At 42.2% G+C, this 24,699-nt stretch overlaps 1 protein-coding gene across 1 annotated transcript in view; it reads left to right on the top strand.

Annotated features, from left to right (window-relative positions):
• polr3b (polymerase (RNA) III (DNA directed) polypeptide B) overlaps nucleotides 1–24,699 on the top strand; it is a 32,020-nt gene that overhangs the window by 5,777 nt on the left and 1,544 nt on the right. The window contains exons 11-27 of the mRNA XM_079567334.1: nucleotides 2,297–2,413; nucleotides 3,219–3,353; nucleotides 4,576–4,737; nucleotides 4,820–5,020; nucleotides 5,100–5,262; nucleotides 5,874–6,027; nucleotides 6,142–6,216; nucleotides 6,596–6,694; nucleotides 6,766–6,893; nucleotides 10,101–10,310; nucleotides 10,857–11,015; nucleotides 12,195–12,312; nucleotides 12,390–12,532; nucleotides 19,296–19,399; nucleotides 21,721–21,887; nucleotides 22,759–22,872; nucleotides 22,953–23,126. Coding sequence (XP_079423460.1) covers nucleotides 2,297–2,413; nucleotides 3,219–3,353; nucleotides 4,576–4,737; nucleotides 4,820–5,020; nucleotides 5,100–5,262; nucleotides 5,874–6,027; nucleotides 6,142–6,216; nucleotides 6,596–6,694; nucleotides 6,766–6,893; nucleotides 10,101–10,310; nucleotides 10,857–11,015; nucleotides 12,195–12,312; nucleotides 12,390–12,532; nucleotides 19,296–19,399; nucleotides 21,721–21,887; nucleotides 22,759–22,872; nucleotides 22,953–23,126 — 2,423 coding nt within the window. The remainder of the gene's footprint in view (nucleotides 1–2,296; nucleotides 2,414–3,218; nucleotides 3,354–4,575; nucleotides 4,738–4,819; nucleotides 5,021–5,099; nucleotides 5,263–5,873; nucleotides 6,028–6,141; nucleotides 6,217–6,595; nucleotides 6,695–6,765; nucleotides 6,894–10,100; nucleotides 10,311–10,856; nucleotides 11,016–12,194; nucleotides 12,313–12,389; nucleotides 12,533–19,295; nucleotides 19,400–21,720; nucleotides 21,888–22,758; nucleotides 22,873–22,952; nucleotides 23,127–24,699) is intronic.

Below are 24,699 nucleotides of genomic sequence, written 5' to 3'. Positions count from 1 at the left end.
GGCCACTTCTTTAATATATTGTGGAGACACGATTAACTATGTTCCAATTAAGAGAGCCGACAGGTGTGTGTGCCTCATTACTGCAGAGGTGTCCCGCGTCCTTTCATCTGAAGAGTCTTGACTGTGCGGGCTCTTGTCATTCAGGAGGCCTGCTTGTTTTTGCCTGTGACATCTACAAATGAATGCAACGTGCCCATTTGTTTTTGCTTTTTTTTGTTGTAAAATAAAGATTATGTTGTTAGAGGAGCCTCTGATGCATTGACGAGGCCATTTTTCGCCTCCTAGCAACCGCGGCTGCCCCTCTCATGTCGCCGCGTCTGGCAGCCTCACTGATCTTCTTTCATGGTATTCATTGGTCATTGTATTTGGCACAATGAGGCCTAAATCTATATAATTAAAGGAAGATAAGGCTTAAGAAACACTCTTATCAGATTAGGATTGAATTAATTGTCCTAAAACGTAATCTGATCTTTTATTTTTTTTTTGTGCCAAGAGAAAAATGAAATCTAATCTCGCTCGACATGATTTGATCCAATCTATGACAATGACTTTTTATACGTTTCTCTTGCACTTTCAGCAGCATTAAGTGCTTTTATTAGCATTATTGCAATTCAAATGATTCACGTTCATGTCAAAGACTGTGTCGTTTATGCACGTGTGACTGAAACGAATGCAGGGTGGGTGGTCTTTTACCCCCACTGACCTTTTTCTATAGTCCTGCCTTGGGCCCTACACCAGCACTGTCTGTGTCAAATATGATAGAGATGAATGTTTTAGGACTGAGCCATTGATCGAATGTGATTTCAATTACGATCATGCTAGTCAATTGTATGTATGACGTTGCTAGTTGTATTTTTGACTTCGAACTACTCCTTTTGAGCTTTTGTAGCTTTGTATTAGTTATGCTTGAATGCTCAAATAAATGTCAGGAAGAAAGTTCACTCGCAAGGACCACAACCCCAAAATAGAGTGAAATTTACTTTGTTAAACAAGGAAAGATTGAAGGCGGACATTGTGACGACGGTGGCATTTGGGGCTTCGGAGGAGACGACACTCTCGGGCTCTTACATGCTTCTAAACCTAAACGATAGGAGGAATGTAAAAGAAGTGAAATATGGGAGGGCGGGAGGGTCACGCAAACAGGGGAGGAGACACTGAGGAGAGGGATCAGGAGGTATTTATAGGACAGAGACTGGAAAGGGCGTACTTGAGGTGTGGTCCTTCTCCTGAACTTAAGATAACACACTTATCTTCATGAGGAGACACAATAATTACAAAAATTGCTTGATTGAGACAAAAAAAAATGTAAGTCTACTATAAGCAGTGTTGGGGAGTAACTAAATAGATTAGAATAGTTTCGTACACAGGGCCATCGGGAAGCTGAACTCCCTAACCTCCCTCCCACCCCTCTTCCTCCTCCCCTGCTCCAGAATCAAGGATGAGAGAAACAAGATAAAATATCTTGAATCTAGAATACAGTTACTTTCCAAATATAAAGGGAAAACATTCCAGAACTCAATCATGAAATTTAGCTCCATATTGCACAACATTATTAAGAAAGAACTCTTAATGTTGACCTGTTTTTCCTCCTAAAATAAAATAAAGATTTAAAACGCCTTATGCCGCAGTTCATACAAACACTGTGTGTCACATGATGCTGGATCTGCTGCTCCTGTGCATTTGCCAAGAGGGTTTTTGAGTTAGTTATTAATTGTGAGTTCATAACAGGTGTTCCAACAATCGTAGTCTTCATTTTTGTAATTATATGTCATATTTATACATAAATATATTGACAATCAATATGAAAGTATTCTAAAAGTATTAAAAGTATTCAGAGTACAGTACTCTGATTAGACAAAGTAGCGGAATACGTTACAAAATACACTTTCAGTATTCAGTGACTAAGTTTGAAGTATTCTCCCCAACACTGACTATAAACGCATTTAGAAGTGTGCTACTGTTTCTTCATTTAGCATTTTTATTTTCCGACATATTAACACCAAAACAAAACTTTCTTCAGTTCATGAATAATCATTTGAAGTATCACGATTTAAATTAAGGCTGAAATAATCGTCAATGGTATTTTTTCCCCATAATCAAGCAGTCTTTTGTCACTTTTAATATAGAATTTTAGTGAGTAATACAGTATTTAGTCTCAGTATTTGTTACCCGAAATGCGCATGAAATTTGATGTGTGTCCTATTAATGCATAATCGCCATTCTGGACACACAAACAATGGCTCAAAAGATTAGAAAAAAGATGGTTTTAAGAAGCTGTTGTGTTTTGCTTTTCCAGGCCTTGCGCTTTCTGGGCAACAAAGTGCGGCGGCAGCGCATGTGGGGCGGCCCGAAGAAGACCAAGATGGAGGAGGCCAGAGAGCTGCTGGCTTCACTCATTCTCACACACGTGCCTGTATGTACACAAACTACACTTATTTTGTGTTTTGTTGTAGCTTTTGTCGAGCTTTTAACCATGTTATAATGTTGTTCCTTCATTAAAAAAAGAATGGCATCTCACTTTGTGCACACAAGTTTGAGTAATACTATTAAGTGAGGCTTCTTCTGGCGCATTAAGTGTGTTTTGTTGCGCATTACATTGAATACGGAAGTGTTCTTTACATTTTTAAAGTCTGTAAATCATCACCAGGCCTACTCTTAACATTGAAACAGCTTTAGCCGAAATGAAACCTTGTAAGTTATAAAAGATACAAAGATCAAATGCAATGGTGTCCAAAAGAATAAGCCTCAGTTACGCATGATCTGTCCACTTTAAAGCAGTACTAAGTAACTTGTTTACTTTAATAAATCCTTATCGCAGTCCTTCTGGGGGTAATTCAATTGTTAATGGGATGATTGGGTATTTTTTCATCTCCCCCGGTGTCTCTGTCCAGAAAACCACTCTTGCAACTTTCCCTGCACCTGGTCGGAGGTGCAATACACACTAATGGAATCAAGCTAGCAGGCTAACGGGCAAAGCTAGCTGCGGGCTAGTGACACTTTAGCAGTGTTTACAGCCAAGTTTGAGTGATAAAAGTTATCTCCATTGTGTAATTGGATGTACAATATCCTTCTCTCCCTTTGTCTTTTTTGTCAGCATAGTATTTACTCTCATGAACAATTAATGAGTTAAAAAAATGCAACATGCTACGACACCTGCAGTGGCGCTTATGAATTACTTAGTTCTTCTTTAAAGTAAATTATGTCATTTTGAACCACAGGTCAAAGAGTTCAACTTCCGGGCCAAGTGCATTTACCTGGCTGTGATGGTGCGCAGAGTGATCCTGGCACAGGGGGACAACAAAGTGGACGACAGAGACTACTACGGAAACAAGCGTCTTGAGTTGGCGGGACAGGTACCCTTTTTTTTTTTTTTACATCGTTTAAAGTAAGGCTGATAAGAGGAAGTAGTTGTATGGCAATAGAGATCAGATGTGAACTGATTTTGGCCATATTCTTTCATTATTTAGTGTTTATTTACACATGAATTTACATTTTAAAAGGTATTATGAAGATACTAAGCGCACAATAACCATGGTACAATTTAAACTGTAGGCCCGGCTCTTCAAAAATTGTTATGACATGTTTGGTAAGTCGCTCACCACTAATTAGAAGCCTCAGTAATATGCAGGGTTTTATTTAGGCGCCTATTTTGCCTTTTATTCAAAATACCTTTTGGGTTTTAAGTCCCGTTCGTATTCACAAATAATAGTAAATGACTTTGAGGCTAATGAAAAGCCCCCCTTGTAAATTAGAAGCCAGTGTTTATTTAATTTACACAACCACCCGGAAACAAAACATACTTGAGTTGTCAGTAATGGCCCCAGAAGCCGTCCCCGCCGCACACGTTTGGTCTCGATCTCTCACCTGCATCTTTGTTCTGCTTGGCCCTTTTTAATACGACTCATTATTTTCCTCGGCTTTGTTTTTCTGTGTTTTGTTTTGTCCCCCCCCCCCCGCCTCCTCTTTCCTCCGCCTGTATTTCAAGCCCGTCTTTGTCAGGAGCGAGATATGCGGTGGCACTGAAATCCCAAGGCTGAGGAAGCATGGGGATTTTTCTGCGGCGTGACAATAGAATTGCTGCCTTGACTGGAGCGATTGAGCTAATCCGTGGGCCCGGCTCAGATAATGTAATTACTGCTGTGTTAAGGCCTTTAATTTCCCCCCCAACCTGCTCTGTATTAGGGGCATGAGATGGAGGAAGGGGTGCGCAGAGCCGTCTTTCAATGGGGGGCTTACACACTAACAACGCCTGCAATCTCCTCACTCTTCAATTATGGTTCCCTGACATTCAACTAATTGGCCTGGCTGCACAACAGAAGCTTCATGTCTTTATTAATTTCAAGCAGCATAGCCTGTTTGTTTGGATGTATGCTAATGCGCTCGGCTGGTGGGGGCTCGCAGAGGGTGCCTCCTCCTGTATGGGCCCAGCTGTGGATGACATGATCCTGGCAGGTCAGGGTTATCAGCGAACCAGCACATTGAGTTATTAAATCTCAGACAGAGGCTCTAAACAACTGATTTCTTTCTACAAAACATTGGCTTGTTAGAATGAAACCTCTGTGTTTTATCTCCCAGCTCCTCTCTCTGCTGTTTGAGGATCTGTTTAAGAAGTTCAACTCTGAGCTGAAGAAAATCGCAGATCAGATCATCCCCAAACAGCGCGCAGCTCAGTTTGATGTGGTGAAACACATGCGGCAGGATCAAATCACCAACGGCATGGTCAACGCCATCTCCACCGTGAGTTCTGCTGGATCTTCTCAGTAATTCTGTATATTATGCACACTCACAGTATTCAAATCCACTTGTTTCATGGTCACAGGGCAACTGGTCCCTGAAGAGGTTTAAGATGGACCGCCAGGGTGTGACGCAGGTCCTGTCCCGCCTCTCGTTCATCTCCGCCCTGGGCATGATGACCAGGATCTCCTCTCAGTTTGAGAAAACCCGGAAGGTCAGCGGGCCGCGCTCCCTGCAGCCCTCACAGTGGGGGATGCTGTGTCCCTCAGACACACCTGAGGGAGAGGTGAGTGGCCCGTCGTGTGCGCACAGCGCTTTAAAGCACTCCACAGCGGGTTGTAAAGTCTGTGTGTTCCCTTTGGTAGGCCTGTGGTTTAGTCAAGAACCTGGCTCTGATGACCCACATCACCACTGACATGGAGGACGGTCCGATCATCAAACTGGCTTTCAACCTGGGAGTGGAGGATGTGAACCTGCTTTGTGGAGAGGAGCTCTCCTACCCCAGCGTTTTCCTGGTCTTTCTCAATGGTAAAACTAAGCCCCATATATTTCAGCTTAACAACAAATACACGACAGAAATGGCAGTTTTGTGTTGGACTTTAGATCACTTCAAAGGGAGGGTTAATCCTCTGTGTTTTGAATGCGTCGCTTGTGAACTTGAAGGAAATATTATGTTTAGTGTTTTGCTGCAAAGCTGATAAGTCATTCATTTCATGACGGTATTATTTTTGACTCAGAAGTTGGCCTGTTAATTACTGAATATGTTTGTCTCGCCTCTGATAACTGTCAAATTATATTAGCTGTCATACCATTTAATTAGCTGGCAGCAGCAGGTGTCAAAGCCCTTTAGAGAGTGTTCAGTGTGAATGTGCCCTCGCACTGAGGCAGTGCACAGTGCTTCTCTGTTCTGCGGTCATTTGTCTGTCAGACTGGATATGAGCACTGCGGGCAGTTCAGCCTCTGCGTTACCCCTGTAGAGCCCACTGCTGCAGATCTATGATGTGCATCTCACACATAATAGAACTCTGATCCGAATGTTCAGGTTTTATGAAATATTTACTAAAAATCTTAAATTCCCTACCTATTCAAGACGGATAAAGCTTTGAACTGCATTTTTCCTCACACTTTTGTCCATGCAGGTAACATTCTTGGTGTTATCCGAGATCACCATAAACTGGTCAACACCTTCCGGTTGATGCGCAGGGCGGGTTTTATAAACGAGTTTGTGTCCATCTCCACGAACCTGACTGACCGCTGTGTGTACATTTCCTCTGATGGAGGGCGGCTCTGCAGGTGCGCTCATGTTTTAGGACCCCCTGAAAATATAATGTCCTTCATTGTTCAGTTTGGTTCATACAGTATTGAATAAAAAAATATACTTAATAACTAAATGTTGACTGTTTACAGACCGTACATCATAGTTAAAAAGGGACAACCAATGGTGAAAAAGAAGCACATGGACGATCTCTCTCAGGGTTACAGGTATGTGATAACGATCCCTCATCAATAACCCTGTTCTGTTCGGCTGTTTCTTCTTCTACTGCTGAACTGCTCTGATCTGTACTTCCTGCATTTTATTCCATCATTGAGGGAACACAACACTTTCCTCTACATCGTCAAGGCAAAAAGACTTGTTTTGTGCAGTTCTGGGTTCAAAGTGTATTCGCCATTGGGCCATTAATTTGCTAGCATGCCATTAGCTGAGAGTTAAAGCTTCTTTCCACAGTTTTGCAACAGTTCCCACTAAATTCAAAATCATCCAGTCCAGTGCAGGGTGTAATTCCTTGAGGTGCCCAAGAGGATGTTTCTAAGTCTCAATTATTTCATTGTTCGCCAAAGCGACTTTCTGTTTTCTCTTCAGAACGTTTGAGGACTTTCTTCACGAGGGTTTGGTGGAGTACCTGGATGTCAATGAGGAAAATGACTGTCAGGTTGCTGTATACGAACACATGATTAACAAGTGAGTAGCAAATTCTTCTCCCCCCTCCATCATTTTATGGCTTGTTTTAATTTTATTTATATTTTCCTCAGAGTCACAACTCACTTGGAGATCGAGCCTTTCACACTACTAGGGGTTTGCGCAGGTCTCATCCCCTACCCTCACCATAACCAGTCGCCCAGGAACACGTACCAGTGTGCTATGGGCAAGCAGGCCATGGGTAAGAAAATCAACACCTGCGAAAAGGGCTTGTATTCATGGTATATCGGCTTTTTCTGTCCTTCTAACTATCTTGACCAATATCATACCTGGAGTGATGTTTCACCAGTCCACACTCTAGTTTCCATGATGTTCCTCTGTGTTTTAAACACGGTGCTTTAGGCAGTATTGGTAATAATCTCTAGTAGATCTATCTGACTATCTTACACTTTGTTAGAAAATGCAATATTGATCTAAAACAGCTGAAATAAAATATCCAGTACATTTATTTCCTGATTTTCAAGCGATCTCAGAGTTAGGAGCTGCCGCCACAGTGCAGCCGTGATTTAAAGTAGAGCTGAAAGATATATCGTTATCGTCTCGATATTGAGATATAAACATTGAAGATATTAAAATCAAGATATATACAAAATCAATTTTCATCAATGAAACTGCGACTGCACTCTTGTTTTTTCACCCTAGTCTATAGTTATATTTTATCGATATCGAGATATGAAATTTTCTCCATATCTTTCAGCTTTAATTCAAAGATTAGTCAAAGCTGCTAGAAAAAATGCTCCAGGGGATGAGCGGTGACGAGAGAATGTTTTTAAATGTGACCAAGGCCACTTGGATATGTGGTCCTAAATCTAATACATATCTAATCTTTTTACAATGCGAATTCAGTCTGAACGACCAGGTTGCGTTTATCCAACCTACATGTCATCGATGCTCTTCAAATGCCATTCATTCTGCATTAAAGTAGATGGAGGCGGACAGGAAAACGCATGCACTTGTTATGAATGAAGTTAACGTGAGTGAAGCTGGTCACCTCCCTCTCCACTGCTGAATTCCACAGCAGCACGTTTTCGTTAAAGACATCACTGCCACTGCTTCTGAGAAGAAAATAGTCCAAAAAAGCGATCTCTTTTCCTTCTTAAAATGATTAGGTTATTGATGTATTGGCTCCGTTAGTTTCCCACAACTTAACCATTAGCCAGATCGCTGTTTCCTGTTTACTTCCTCAAACAACAGTGTGCTGTGCCCTCTACTGCGCGACGCTTTCGAGCCGCATCTCGTTCAGACAGGAGATTACATATAGGTTGCTTTTGAAAGTAATATGACCTTGCAAAAAAATCATATTAAAGTTGGTATGGTATTTTCACTATGCTGCTCTGGTCACCCTTCCATACAAGCAAGAAGCAAGAAGAGCGCGGATTATTTCCTCACTGCATGTATTGTTTTAAGTTATACTACAGAAATATTTAAGGAGTCTAAAGTAGTTGTAAATGCCTAAATAAACCCTAATATAGAAGTTCTTAAAGTTTTAGTATGTGCAGCCATGCCAGTCCTCTCAAACACAGATGCTCACAGTAGTCTAGCCTTGAGTAAACTAAATTTTACCCCCTCCCCAAAGCTTGCACAAATGTAAAACGGGACATTTAAATGCATTTTGGACAAGAACTTATCTCAAAACTACCGCTCGGCGTCTTGTCAGTTAACATTTGTACGCGTGATGGAGTGCCCAGTGCGTTTGTGTAAATGCGCATGGACATCAAACATGGGGCGCTTACGTGGGCCGTCCTTTGTGGCCAGTGTGTGCGGAGGCCCTTTCCCTGCCAGTCACCCAAGAGTGTCATTAGCAATTCATTGTGTCTGCTCCTGGCTGTGCTCAGGGGGTCAGTGTGCTCAGCTGCGGAACACCGCGGAGAGCGCACCCGCGGCTCCTTGGTAACAAAACTTCCCCAAACGGGCCGGCTATAACGTTTTGAGTAGCTTCCCCCCCTCCCGACTCTCCCTCATCTTCATCCTTAGAAAAACACAGACTGGAACCTTGTCTGCGCCACTAACTTCTGTTCCGTCCTTTTTTTAGACGGGCCTATACAAGTGCAAATTTCAGATCACTCTTTCGCAGCCTCTGCTTGTAATAAGATTGTCAATTATTAGCATCTCTGACGAATCTCGTGGTTTCCAGGAAGGCAGGTCTTAAGAGTCACTCATTCAACTCCCACATGCTATTGTAGCGTGGCCCATTTTTGTTGTGTAAGTTGCTATAAATAGCTATTAGTATTTTGCCTTCTAGAAACAGGTTTTCCTATACATTATTGGTTTGAAAAATTCCATTGACAATTGATGGCACTCAACTGCAGAAGTTTGTCGAAAATGCTAAAATGATGGTCCAAAACACATTTTATAGCAGTTCTGGTTGAAATTGCATGCTTTTTTTTTGCTCTAAAGTTGCCTGACGTGTCCAATTTGTGGGTTTGAGTCCCTGTCATTAACAATTTAGATACACAGTAATCTTTAAGGGTGTTTGCTATGTAAAATCGACTTTTTTAACCACCTTGTTTTGACTCACACATTGTACATATGTTTCAGTAATCCTGCATATTAAGTCCTCTTAAAACACAGACCCATCACTCCAATATACCGTAATTTCTGGGTTATAAGCCACTTCTTTTTTCACACTCTTTGAACCATGTGGCCAATACAACGATGCGGCTAATTTACACATTTTTACGCGCTAACTGGGTAGAGTTTATATCTCATGCCCGAGCCCGACCCGTAATTCTGGCAGAGATCATATTGTGGAGTTGTCCTTTTTCCTACTTTTACCACTACCAGACTGCGGTGCGGGGAGGGGGGTGCTGCGGGGGGAGTACACGTGTTGTGTGTATTGGTCACGTTTCTAAAGCGCGGAAAGGCCAGCGCTTTGATACCGGGGCTACACCAAGACCAACACCTTATGCTCTTTATCTCGGAAAAGTTTTAACTCACAGTGGGCTGAAAAAGTAGTTTGGTGTCTGTTTAGTTTGTAGAAGTATGGAAAATGCAGCAAGATGTTTATGAAAAAAGGAGCAAGGAGGAGATGAGCATGAAATGGCAAAGAGGAGGGACACTTGCCTGTGGTGCGTTCTTTTTGAGCTGCTGCCCTGCTCACTGGTGTAAAAAAGGAGGAAGTGTGTCCTCAAGGTGTTTTGAATGATTGACATTATCATCACATTTAGGGGTATTTTCTTGACACACATGTTACTTTAAGTTCTATTACTGTACATATAAACAGAAACCAAGGCTAAGCGCAACGTACTGCTTGATCATCCACATTTGCAACGTCCATATTCCTTTTTATTATCCAACCACACCTCATTATCTGTTGTTTCATTTTACCTGCCTCCAATGTTTGTGATGAGGTTCAAAACCAAATACTTTTTTCTTCTGGTCTGTGCAGGCACCATTGGGTACAACCAGAGGAACCGCATTGATACTCTCATGTACCTGCTGGCCTACCCCATGAAACCCATGGTTAAGACCAAAACCATTGAGCTGACAGACTTCGAGAAGCTGCCTGCAGGACAGAACGCCACTGTGGCTGTGATGAGCTACAGCGGCTACGACATTGAGGACGCGCTGGTGCTCAACAAAGCCTCACTGGATCGAGGTGAGACGGGTTTGGACTGGGTTCAGACGCTGTAGCTGCATGATTTTGTAAAAACACCTAATGAACAGATTTTTTCAGGTTCTAAAGCACCTTCCATTCGCTATTTGTTTTGTCGTTTTTGTATTTCAGAGGCAAAATCCACCTTTTTTGAGTGTAATAGAGCCCCTATGTGTCTGCCTTATTTTGAAAGTCCCTAAATCATCACCAAACCTATGTTCAGAAGTTTAACACTCCAGTTCTGTTTATTTCAGCTCTATTAATTTGTTTGCTGTTTAAAACATGAAACACCAATGCTGTGCTGCCCAAAAGCCTGTTATAAGCTGCTCATTTGCATAATAAGTTGACTTTAAACACATCCAGCACCATTACCATTTGAGAGACACAACAATAAACTAAGTTAATACAAGAATCCCATTCAGAACATGTCTGTTGATATTTTGTGGTCTGCCAAAGACATTGTATTAGCTAAATAATTGCAGTCTTGGCATTGTTGTAGCATTTTCATTTGTGTCGGGTCAGCTTTCATCGTCCTTTCTGCTGCTTCAGGGTTCGGCCGGTGCCTTGTTTATAAAAATGCCAAATGCACCCTAAGACGCTACACAAACCAGACTTTTGACAAAGTGATGGGGCCGATGCTGGACGCTGCCACTCGAAAGCCCATCTGGAGGCACAACATCCTGGACGCTGATGGGATCTGCTCCCCAGGTGAGAAGTTGTAGAGACTGGATGTTTGTCTTTTAAATGTACCAAAATGACAAAATTCTAAAATTACGTAGGTGGTATTATAAGGAGAACATAACCTGCTTTAGACAAATGAAGGAAACCAGTGTAGGTATGTATAAATTAACGAATAACATCTTTCCAAACTATTACTTCAACTTAAAGCTGCTGTATAGACATTTTTTGTTCATTGAAAGACTCAAATTATTCTTATTTTGAGAATCCAGTATTTTTATGATGGCTGATGGCGCTTCAAATGCACTTGGAACGGCGTGGACAGCTACGGCTTTTATACCAGTGCGTCCTATACAGAGACATATTATTAATAGACCGTCCTCCCCGTTTACCACAATGACCACGCTTGAGGGGGAAATCATGGCGGATTCACAGACTCCTCCTCCCCAGCTCTGACGAAGCATGCTCCTAAAAAGGGCATAAGGGCGGGATCTTCATTGTAGACCCGGCCCTTGTGTGACGTGTAGTTCGGTCATAGCTGTGCAGCTCCAATGCAGCCCTCATTAATATACGGGATTTCAAAAAGAATTCATACAAAAACCAGCCTGGTCCCTTTAATTCTGCCTAGCCCAGCGTAATCACAGGAGCAATATCTAGCTGTAGAAAGTAAAAAATAGGCACCAGGCTTTACAGCTGTTTAGAACGTGTCTAAAGTCCAATCCTATGCAATGTAAAACTAGCTTGTTCTGCCGCCGCTATATGGAGGTTCTGCAGCCAATGTCGGCCCCAAGTGTCGTCGTTGTGAATCTCTGCTACAAGAGGCCATAGGTTCTATATATGTAAAAAAAAAAAAAATCTTTATAAATTATGTTGCGGCTTATATTCATGTGTACTGAGTAGTCCGGAAACTACGGTAATGAAAAAGCAGCAATTGCGGTAAAAATAGGACCACTGTCAGCTTTATCGATGCGATGCTTCTAGCTGCGATGTGCATATAAATCCATGCACAGAAAAAATCTGGGTTTGTGAGAGCTAGAAATGAGTTAACTACTTGAATTTGCCTCCCTCCTCCGTTTACAAAAGTGGCATTGTAGCTTTAGTGTGCCGCTTTTTAACACAACTTCCTCTAAAGTTTCTCATTGTTCATTTATTATAACATGGTGTCTAGGCTTGTGCTGGTGAGTCTAACTGTGTTACAAATGTGTGAAGGTGAGAAGGTGGAAAACAAGCAGGTGCTGGTGAACAAGTCCATGCCAACCGTCACCCAAACACCACTGGAGGGCAGCACCCAGCCAGGGCAGCCCCAGTACAAAGACGTGCCTATCAGGTAAACCGCATGCCCACACTTTCCTCTGTCCAAGTGTCCAAAGCCTCACCTTGACTCACTGTACGCATGTATTAAAGTTACAAGGGATCCACGGACTCCTACATCGAAAAGGTCATGATCTCGTCCAACGCCGAAGACGCCTTTCTCATTAAGATCCTCCTGCGGCAGACCAGAAGACCAGAGATCGGGGACAAATTCAGCAGTCGACATGGGCAAAAAGGTACCAGCAGTTGTTCCCAGATCTTTCATTCTTTAGTGCAGTTTTTTTCTTATGGTGGAACCAGAAACCAAAGCCAGGATGAGTGAGAGTGTGGTTGCGTGTGCGAGTGCGAGTGCGGGACAGAGGATAGAAATCAGCACTTGGCTATTAGCTACAATACAATGTTTCTCATGTACGTTTATTCACTTGCACTGTCCGATCAAATGAATAAACAAATAAACAGGTCAAACTCTCCAAATTGGTCCCCACAAGTGCATCACAAGTTGACCTCTTTACCCCCACCTTAGCCAAGAAACATTTCTCCAGTTAAGTTCTACCCAAATCTAAAAGCTTCTTGACTGGAGCTTACAGCCTGTAATGCCTCATTTGAAAGCTAAGAACTACAAAACGGAAGATTTTTCCTGGCTTGTCACCTTTTTGTCGCAGTTTTGGTTCTTTTTCATCACTTTTTTGTCGCCTGTTTTGTTGTGTTGTTGTTGCTCTTGATGCTTTCATTTGGTGCCTTTTCATCCTCATCTACATCTCGTTTATGTCGCTAGTTTGATGCTTTTGTCAAGAAGCTTTTAGATTTGGGTTAAGTCGAACCGGAAAAAACGTGCTCGGTTAAGGCATGTCATGTGTGCGATTTTTCCCGTTTAAATGCAAACAAATATTTTTCCTGACCTGACCCTCATCAAAGACTAAGTCGACCGGCTCAGGGAGACCCCTGTAATCTCTGGTGCCCCCTAGGAAGTAATGTCCCCTGGGTCAGGAACCACTGCTTAAGTGTCCCTTGGGCTTTTCTTTTATACACTGAGCCCCACTTACCCCGTGTGCTCTGGTATTGACGATGAGATGATAAAATGTTTATTAGCAATACCTTACCCTCATTAAATATTCAAATAGTGCTCTTTTTACTTGTATTTTTATCTGAAATATGTCAAAGTTGTCCACCCCCTTTCCATTTGACACTTCTCCATAACATGTTTACTGGAAGATTAAACTTGATCAAAAAGTTCTCAGTGCCTGGGCATGTGTTGAGTCAACTCTTACTTGCTGCTGCTCTGTTTCTGCCCCCTGTCCTCATCTTTCAAGAGCTCTTTTCAATTAATTGGCTCTTTGTCCCGTGCCAGACTATGCAAATTTATTACAACCCAGCAGTATTCCTCCGCTACTGGAAAAAAAGTGTTTACAACCGCCATTGTTTTGCCGCCGCACCTCCCCTATAGAGCCTGTATGATGTTTTAATCAGAAAGCCAACTGGCGCCATGCATAATTTACCCTCTTCATCAGGGCTCTGGCCACGGAGCGGGGCGGCTATAGATGGGGCAATGTCTAGGCTTTTGAGATAGTGCAGGGGAGAGGGGTCACCATGGGGTTAGGTGGAGTAGAGCGAACCCTAACCCTGAAGCAACGAGGCCCAAATGTGTACGTCGCACTTCCTGGATTGGATGGAGCTGGTTGCTATGGCGAAATATGCCGACATAAAACTGAAGAAATATGAATAAAGTGGGATAGATTTCTATTTTAATCTCTTAATCTCCCCCTGAACTGACCTCATTTTCTCCAGTTTGGCTTTACCCAAATCTAAAAGAAGGGACATGTGATGAAAATGCAACAAAAAAGCCATTTTTACTGACGAAAGAAAGAGACAAAAAGCCACAAAAGAGCGACGTAAACGTGACAAACAAAGTGACAGAAGAGTGAAGATGAAAAAAGTGATGGCAACACCACAATAACGCGAGGAAAAAGATCAGTTTAGAGCGATTGTGTAGCTTTCAAATAAGGTGTTCCGCTGGCCTATAGACTGTACGCTTCAGTCGAGAAGCTTTAAGATTTGGGATTGGTGTAATGCCTGGATACCTGGATAATAACTAGGTTAATATGTAGCATCCTGATAGATATATTTTCAATTGATAAATATACAGATTAACTTGCGCTCTTTTGGTAAAATTGAGTACATACAAACATAGTTAAGGGGAGATATATAACTAAGAAGAACTTTTTTTTAGAGCTTTTCACCCTGTTTCCGTGTGGTTCCTCATCAAAAACATCTCTGGAGATGTGTGTGGACTTGCAAGTGTATGAGTAATCTTTGAATCGTCTGCGGTGACTATTCTTAGTGCCACGTTTGCAGTTTATACAATGCTCCTCCTGTTTACCCCAAGCTCCTTCTGCCGCCCTGAGCAACTACACTCCAAAAAAAATGTGCTAAGATAGTTTAAATGCCTCAAATTGAGCATGATAATTTAAATGTTAGTTGTTTTTGGACATTTCACCTATAGATTATTTCACCTGTTCTGAGATATTTCTGACTCGTTTCAATAGGTCTTTATTCAGGTTATTTTTTTCACCAAGTTAGATGACCTCAGAACCAGTGAGAAATGTCCTCAAACTTGCAAAGTAAACTTGGTCTGATCAGGAAAGGGTCGAAATGAGTGAAAACCGCTCAAAACAAGATTAATATTCTCAATTCAAGTAATTTAAAACCATTCTTATTTCGTTTTTGTAGTGCAGGAAGCGCTTTCCTTGCCTGTAGATACATAGCACAGCTTATCCCTGCATCATAGAGCACTGACAGGCAAAAACATCCGCCAAAGACTATACAGGTTTGTTGAGAAGGAGGGGAAGGGAGAGGAGAGACTTGTAAACAGTGTGCTTTTTGGCTATAGAAGGGTTAGGAAATTTTGAATACGCCTTTTTAGGTCAATATATAATTTAGTTAAAGTGGTGATATGTTCAAACGTATTTTCCAAATTCCTGCAAAAAGCATAATGCCCCCCTTTTTTATAAGCTAAAAAAAGATTGATTTTGAATGATACGTCCCCGTTACAAGCTCCTTTAATACCAATAGATGTACCAACTTCTCCTGTCCGGTCTCATAAGTGCCGGCCAGCGGAGCAGAATAAGTCACTTATTAACCAGGCCCCGCTCCCCGCTGTAGGGCAGAGCAGGGTGGTGGCCGCCGCAGCGCTGGGGGGGTTCTGGAGCGGGGGCCCATTGTGCGAGCCGCCACTGTGGAGCTATGTGAGCCGTGATGGAGGGCCCCGGACTCACGCTGTTGTCTTGCTTTTCAGTGCTGATTTCATGCCTCTTTTATCATTCACTTTCACACAAAACAAACAACACTAGGCACGTCTGCTATGGAGGCTTCAGCACACTACTGTTTTTTTTTTTGCCACTGGTTTTCTCTGTGAAAGCTTCATAGTCACGTTTCTTGACTTTTAAATGTTTTCCCTGTGCCTGCTTTAAAGTAGGTCTGCTTTAAAGGCCTATTATATCTAAATTCAACTTTTCTATCATGTTATATCCTCATCAAAACCATATGTAACTGTAGTTTAATTTGCTCATTGTTCAATAATCCTTCTTCCACACTCAAAACGGCAGAAATCTGTGAAGTCTCTGGGCCAGATCTTGTGACTGGCGCAGTCCGTGCGCAACTCTAAACGCAACGTGGTACACGCGCGATCTTGCATGTGGCGCAGGTTTTGCGCTAAAGGCTGCGCTGCAAGGGAGAGGGCGTTATTTAAGAAAAAGAGGCCGACTGAGGCGTGGTTCATTACAAGCAGCACTACTCTTCTATGGCAACCTTCACATTATGTTCCTCTTTACGTCCTACTGCCTTGTCTTCTTCCTTAGAATCGATGTCAAATTGAAAACAAAAGCCTTGAAAAGTCTGTTCGAGCGTAGGATACACACGGCTTACTTTCTACAGTAGATCAACACCACAACACAACACCAAAACAACAGTTTTCCATAAATAAACCACACATGCCTTCAAGTGCCACAACACCACGTCTGATCTGAGTTTTAAGGTGACATTTCCATCGTGTGTCAATCTTTACCTCCTGATGATGCTCCTTGTGTAGCTACTGCTCAGGGCGCATAGCAACTTTTTTTTTCTTTTCCAATTCAGCCGCTCCAAGAATCCTGCAGCTGTAGCGCAAATGTTCCAATACGCTACAGTTTTCTTGCAACTGCTACATAACTCTGCAACTCCTTTGCAGCCGATATGACCGTTTCTGATCAGTTAAATCCTGTACATTTCGTAACTTTGCGCATTCAAACGGTGTCCAGCGCGGGGCTGCTGCCACCCGCCCGCTCACCTTGGATCTGCAGCGAGTGGCTGCAGCAGCGGAGGGACACTTTTATTTCTTTAATCTTTACTAAACATTGCGCGTTGCATCACGCATGTTACGCATGTACAAGAGAACCCCCCGCTACCCACCACCTTCCGCAGGTCTGGGGAAAGGATGGGGAGGGGGCGGCACCACAACATCGCAATGCGAGTCTGTCCCCCCCTCCTGTCCTGCCCACTTTTTGCGCCAGGTATGACACTGAAGATTGCAAGGAGCGCCACCCGTCTGCGTATTCGTCTTCTCTACAGCCTGCGCTATGAACCACAAGATCTGGCCCTCTGAGTTTTAAGGTCCAGGCACCTTCACCAAACTTGTTCTGATCCTGTCCATGGCTTTTAGTCTCTTACAATGTTTTCCAGTTGCTACTGACGACAAGACTGCTGACGTCTGTACTGGAGACATTTTCTGGACACTATTATATTTTTAAGTCCCTATGATTCCTGTTGTGTACATTATCGTTATAATATTGCTACCTGAAAGTTGTGAAACGTCATTACGGTGAGGAATTGGGATGTTGCGACTAACTTTGGACCACAATTAACAATGTAAAATGTACACGCTCCATCTTCCATTGTTGTTTCATTCTGTTGTCTCTACTTCCTGCTGTTGGGAGACTTAACAGGCGGTTGCGGCTCTTGTTTAGTCAACATCCTGTTACAACATCCTGCAGGGCACCAGCGGAGTGTGTTGGGCATCATCTGGTCGCCTCATCGTGCATTTTTCCCACGTGCGGCGATTCACTCTCCTCTCCATTTGATCCCGCTGCACTTCCTCCGAGTTGAACTGAAGGCATGGATGTGTAATCCCAGTCTCCCTGTCGTACTAAGCACCTTTCTCCACTTCCTGCACCCTTTTTCTCTGTCCCTTTTTTCCTTTTTTTCACTTGCAAATGGCTCTACAATCTGTTTGCCCATGGCCAATGAAGAGCGCTCCGAGCCCTCGGCAAACATTTACACTCACACTTGAAAAAAACCTGGCCACTAGAGCGCTCAGCCCCCAGTCATGTGAGTCAACACTGGTCGGCCTGACCGCATCAGCTTGGAAATGAGTGTCTGGATGTTAAATACACCAATATGCCTTCACGTTTACTCTGCTTGACAAAAAGCAACAAACAGTCGTCACCTGCATCTGGGGTTGCTACAGTGAGTCAGATCTAAGTTCAGCAACATTTTGGGCTTGAAGAGTGAGATCAGCTGCCTGCCTAAATATACTGAATGACCAGGTTATTCCATGTGTAGATCATTTTGATTAATGATTTAAAAAATGGCCTAATCGAGAAAAAACGATCATTAAGGATGCCTTCCCGCTTGTCCAGCCAAAGCGCAGAAAGTCCGTCCTGCGCAGTTTGTGTGTGTGCGGCTGATCGACTGAACTACCTGCAGCATGATAAATAATATAATAATTTTTATACATAGCTCTTGAGATAAAGCTACTGATAAGTGCTCACCTTTGGCTGAAAGGAGAACCGAAGTTTAGAAGCTTCTTTATCCTTTGCCCAGGGCTGGTTGTTGCAGGAAAGTCTAAAATTCCTGTTCAGGAGCAGATCTCACAGCTCAAGGCAAACTCTTGTTATTTCATGCCACTGAGATGCTTGTTTCTGTTCCATTTCACGTGCTAATGGCACATTTATTTGGTCCAGCATGAACAAACAGCGCTGTGTGATGATGTCATCAGCCCCCGTAGCTTGGTTTGCTTGGGCAGGTGTGAGGGCTGGCCAGCATGGAGCAGTTGAGCCCTGGATGTCTCTAATAGAGGATTAGTTTAGACATTGTAGCATACTTAATATAATTTGGGCTTTTCTTTTAACTGTCCAAAAAAATATTTTCCATCGTTTTTTTTTTAATAAAGAGGCAGCCAATACTTGTTGAGCAGCCCTTCGATATGCACTACGATGCAAGATATTTTATGCATTAACTATATGATTTCCCATACTTTACCCTGAAAGAACTTTGTAAGAAAGCACAGTTTGAGTTTTTAGAAGTTATAAATAAAATATAAATCAGTCAGACATTGAGTAAAGCATTTCAAAAGTGCAAATGACAGAGGTGTTTTTAAAAGTATGTTAGTACAGTAGTCATGTTATGAAGCTGTCACTAAAGGAACTATACCTGATTATTTTTCTAGTTATTAAATGAAACTTGTTTTGTCTTCCTTTAGTGTATTTTAAAATCACACATTTGTGGGGAAAACACTGTAGATCTAATGAAAGCATTTGTGTCAATTATGCAGGATAGTTTTCTAGCATTTTGTGTAAGTGACCCTGAAAAGTGACCCTGCAAGTTCTTAAACGTGTCGATAAACATGTCCCTGTGAAGAACTGGGATGCTACAAATGTTAGAATATTGGGGAGGAGTTAGAACCTCAATCCACATTTTTATTTAGTGGTTTCCTCTTTCATTGTTTGAAATGAATAAATCTGGAATCTACTGTTAACTCAAGCTCTTTCTCCTTACTCATCTTGACACCACAAATAGATTTTATCTTCCTTTGTCCTTCTTTCATCGGGCTCAAATTGCCAAAGAGTTCGGGGTTCGGGGAGCATGAGATGTAATTTTCACACATGAATTGAAATATTAGCGATTGTGACCTTTTTTTCTTCTTATTCAGGCAGTGTTGTGATATATTCTGTATTTGTTGTGCGGCAGGTGTTTGTGGCCTCATCGTCCCGCAGGAGGACATGCCCTTCTGTGACAATGGGATCTGTCCGGACATCATCATGAACCCTCACGGATATCCCTCCAGAATGACGGTAACTGCTCTCACACTTCACCCGTGAGCACATGCGAGTAAAAACAGATCAAAGTACAGAGGCAGTAAATAGAAAAGCAAAGCTGAACTACCCAGAGCTACTCTAAGTCTAAGCTCTCAGATCACCTGGGTCCCCATGTTGACCCTTGCTCTTGTGAAGTTTGTGTCCGGCTCTTTAGAGACAAAGCGCTCATTATCTGGGCTCCTGGGCTCTTTGGGCGTTATCACGGGCTCACAGAGCACACGTCTATTGACACGGAGAAGCAGCGGTCCCACTGTTCACTAACAGATATTAGTTGCTGCGGAAACGACCAGCAGCGACCCGCTATAATTGCTCCTCGTTGAGCACAAGTTGGATCACAGACATCAAACTGCGGGATGGGGCTGAGTATGGGTTAAAGCAAGACGACATATGCCATTTGTGCCACAATTAAAGGGACTATACGGAGTTTCAAAATGTTAGAATTATGTATTTTCCTCCCCATACATGTTTCAACAATGTCCTAATATGTAGAATGAGCCCAAACCTGTTCACCACAACTGCCTCTAAAATCCTGCACTGTCACTCAAAACGGTGTTACTTCGTGTCCGAATTGCCGTCATGCACAAGCTTAATATAGAAGGTGCAGTTACATGTATGACCTGAGGTGGCAGTAGTGAGCATAAAATGGCTAACTTGCATCTAGCCCCTTTAAGGCCTTAAAAGTCATTTAAAAGCATTAAATTTGATTAAAACAGGCAATAAATGTAAATTTCTTTGAAAATAATGACATTCCGTGATTTTTTTTAAACTTCATAGATTAATTTTGTGAATTTCCGTCAGCTTCACCAACTTTTTTGCCCAAAAGTTGTCTGTTGTGTCCAGTTTTCTTCATGCAAATCTCAATTTACCATCATTCCTTCGTGGATGCGCACATTTGGTGCTTTTGTAGCATTAAAAATATAGTTTCTGGACATTGAAATTGCATTAAATGTGACATCTCGGCATAAACCATGAAAAACAAGAATCATTTGCAGTTTGTTTATCCATCCAGTCGTGCCAAAAGAAGTCTTAACACAAAGACTAAACTAAAATCATGACTAAAACTGACATTCATTATGGATATGACGTTCTGAGCGATAATAATGCAGCCCTAGTACAGTACGGATGGCATGAAAGTTGGCCGAGACAAGTGTCTGGCCTTTCGGCTCTTTCACTGTAAAACAGGAGTAATGTTTATTGCTAAGTTGTCAGCGGCTCTGTGTTTGCCGGCCGTGGTCGTCATGGTGAAGGCTGTGAAATGTTTGGCTGCGGAGGACGTCTCTGTGCTCGAGTGAAATGAGAGTAGGTGTTTCCTTTTATTCGGGAGGGTCAGGGGTCCTCGGGATGTGACCTCAGGGGAATTGTTCAAATCAGTCATCCTTACAACAGCTTGTCTTGTCCGGCCCAATACTTTCTTCAATAGCATTTAGGCTCGCTCATGATCTCAAAATCTGGATTATTTGTACTCGTCGACAATTGGATTAGTCTGGGGTCACAAAATTTAGAGGATTTATTTTTTCTCTTTAGAAAAATCACCAATCAGTGCACAGCTTCACGTAACTTAGGCTTAAATTAGCACAGCTGGAAATTTCTTAACACAAATTGCCAGATCGTGCTGAACAATATATTATTATTGCATAATTTGGTGACACAACATCCGTATCACAAAAGCCACAATATATTGCAGTTCATCCATCCATCTGACTGAGATTTATACATTGCTGGTCAACATAGCCTAATCTTAAAGGGACTATACGGAGTTTAAAAATGTTACAATGATGTATTTTCCTCCCTCTACATGTTCCAGCCATGTCCTAATATTTAGAATGAGCTCAAACCTGTTCACCACACCTGCCTCAAAAATCCTGCACTGTCACTCAAAAAGGTGTTAATTCGGGTCCGAAGTGCCGTCATGCATGAGCTTAATATAGAAATTGCAGTTACGTGTAAGACCTGAGGTGGCAGTAGTGAGCATAAAATGACCAACTTGCATCTAGTCCCTTTTAAAAGAACTTTAAAATGTGAACATTTCACGTTTAGTCATAATTTGTCCATATTGATGGCCATTTTACCCTGGTCCTCCTGTTTATCTTCTTTTGACACTATTAAATGAAGTTACATACGATTTTTTGTTTTTGTTTGTACTGTCAGTTTTAGTAAAGTAATGCAATAATACTGCAATATTAAAGACCATTTTGAGATCGCACCATATTCTCTTATTGTGCTGCCTGACGGGTTAATAACCAGATTAATCTTGTATTTGATTTTTTAACACACCCGCCATTTGTCTCAATCTCTAGGTGGGCAAGCTGATTGAGCTGCTGGCAGGAAAGGCCGGGGTCCTGGACGGACGCTTTCACTACGGCACAGCGTTCGGAGGCAGTAAAGTGAAGGACGTGTGCGAGGACCTGATCCGCTACGGGTACAACTACCAGGGCAAGGACTACGTCACCTCGGGCATCACCGGGTAAACATGGCACACAGTAGTTCCCTCACTGAAAACATACAAGTTGAGTTTTGTTTAGTTTATGCTTGAGTAACTAAGCACATTTAATGGGTTCTCAAGTCTTACCCCCTACTTGCTGATATCATGAGGTGGTGCTTTGAGTTTTGATCATTTGGGTGCTCAATTTGCCTCCACTACAAACCATGTCTACTTAATCTTCTACTTCGGAAGCATGTCAGCTTTTTGTTGGCTAAAAATTAAAGCTTGCGTTTTCTGTTTAGGACCAGGGTTCACCTCCCGATTATTTATATTTCTGCTGTAGTAAGTTATACAAATGTCACTGTGAGGTGCCTTAAAGCAGTTGTATGTCCACTAAAACATAATATACAGACCCTTTAACCTTTTAACCCCCACCGTAAGGAAATGTATTTTCTCCAGTTCAGCTTTACCCAAATCTAAAAGCTTCTTGCCTTGAGCTCACAGCCTATAGGCCAGTGTAACGCCTCATTTGAAAGCTAAGACCTGAAAAACTGATCTTAACGGATCTTTTTCCTTGTTTCCGTGTTTTATTTTTCTTCTCTTCTCTTTTCTCTTCTCTTTTCTCCTTTCTCTTCTCTTTTCTCTTCTCTTTTCTCTTCTCTTTTCTTTTCTCTTCTCTTTTCTCTTCTCTTTTCTCTTCTCTTCTCTCTTCTCTTTTCTCTTCTCTTTTCTCTTCTCTTTTCTCTTCTCTTTTCTCTACTCTTTTCTCTACTCTTCTCCTTTCTCTTCTCTTTAGTTTTTAGATTTAGTTAAAACCAAACTGTAGAAAAGTGTGCTTGGTTGAGGTGGGGGTTAAGAGGTTAAACTCCTTCTTCCCCTAACAGGTTTACTGACAGGTTTTCTTTTTCTGTAGAGAGCCACTGGAAGCCTACATCTACTTTGGACCAATTTATTACCAGAAGCTGAAGCACATGGTTCTGGATAAGATGCACGCCAGAGCTCGGGGACCCAGGGCCGTCCTCACCAGGTGAATAACGCACGTCTGAGGATGACGGACTGTAGCGCGGACGGTTGTCTTTGCTCACGCTGAACCCGTGTGGTCCACAGGCAGCCCACAGAGGGACGATCCCGAGACGGAGGGCTGCGTCTGGGCGAGATGGAGCGCGACTGCCTGATCGGGTACGGAGCCAGCATGCTGCTGCTGGAGCGCCTCATGATCTCCAGCGACGCCTTTGAGGTGGATGTGTGCGGACAGTGCGGCCTGCTGGGATACTCCGGATGGTCAGTGTTTATAAGCCCTTTACCGTTAACAATTTAAGAAGAAGAAGATGATCTGTATTTATATAGCGCCTTTCACAGACATGGTCACAAAGCGCTTTACATGAGAGAATTTTTACATTCACTCCATACTCAGTGGTGGTAAGCTACGATTTAATCCACACTGCGGAACTTTACACCAAGTAATCAGAGAAAACCGAATTAGGGATGCACCTATCCTATACTGGTATTGAATATCGGAGCCAATACTGGAGAACAATAAAACGATATCGACTACAAATATGCGATACTGAACCGATATCAGTTTTGGCTCTCACCGCTTTAAAAACAAAACACAACTTTCACCTACTAAACCTAAGTGAATATGGACATGCTGTATGTCATTTAGAAGTGAAGAGCCTGGAGAATTCAATCACTGAGTTTTAATCTCCACAAATGTAAGATAAGATAAGATAAGATAAACCTTTATTGATCTCACAAAGAAATTCACTTGTTACAGTCGGCGTTCAAGAAGAAGAGTTAATAAAGTGCAGCTGATACAGAGATTATTGCACATGTTACTTTACAGTCTTATTGTACAGTCTGACAGCAGTGGGGATGAAGGCTTTGCGGTAGCGCTCCGTCCTGCACTGAGGGTGTCTCAGTCTGCCACTGAGAGAGCTGCACAGCTCTTCTACAGTCCCGTGCAGTGGGTGGGAGGTGTTGTCCATGATGGAGGTGAAATGTATTTTTGATTGCCACGCAAAATGCTGTGACTAGCAACAGTGTGCTAAAGCTAGCGGGAGCATGCTAATGCTAACGGCAATTAATCAAGGCTGGATCCGAAACTATGATAGAATTTTCTATTGTGGCCTAATTAAATAAAATCAGCCACTACTGTAGTGTTTGATTAAATGCTTTGCATTTTTAATGCACAACTTGTAATGATCAAATGACTTTATGTGAACTGCTTATATTAATGTAAAATAGCCTGTCCCAAGGACAGTGTCTCAAATCCAGTGATCCTTGTTAAATGTTGTTCCATTAGCTTATTGATTGATGTAATTGATGATTGATCTGTAACATCATCATTTTCACAATGAAAATAAAAGGACTATTCACTTTTTCACTCAGAGAATGCCACTTTTAGAAAAGTCTCCTTGTATCAGTTAATATCGGATATCGGCAGATACTCAAACCCCAGTATCAGTATCGGAAGCAAAAAAAGCTGGATCGATGCATCTCTAAACAGAATGTACTTCAAGCGTTTATTTCATTCATTTTGATTGCTCAGGCTGTCAGTGTTTTGCTGCGCATTAGGAGCGTGTTTGGTGTTGCTGTACATGTAACCTTTGAATGTTCCGCATTGTGGCTTTAATCATAGAATATAATAATGAGGTTTCACTTACAGCTCAGTATTGAAGGGGTAATAATAGGGAAATGGCATAACAAGGGATAACAAGGGATAGAGAACAGCACGTTTCCTGGTAATTGACCGTCTTTACACTGGCTGCAGGTGATGGTTAATTATGTTACCATGACATAGAATGAAGGTGTGTGTCTTGTTTCCTTTAGTAATGACCAGGGCTTTCTGCAG

The sequence above is a fragment of the Gobius niger genome (genome assembly GCF_951799975.1).
Source record: "Gobius niger genome assembly, chromosome: 12".
NCBI classification, from domain to species: domain Eukaryota; kingdom Metazoa; phylum Chordata; class Actinopteri; order Gobiiformes; family Gobiidae; genus Gobius; species Gobius niger.
Note: the sequence above shows the minus strand (reverse complement) of the source record. Positions and strands in the feature narration are given on the sequence as shown.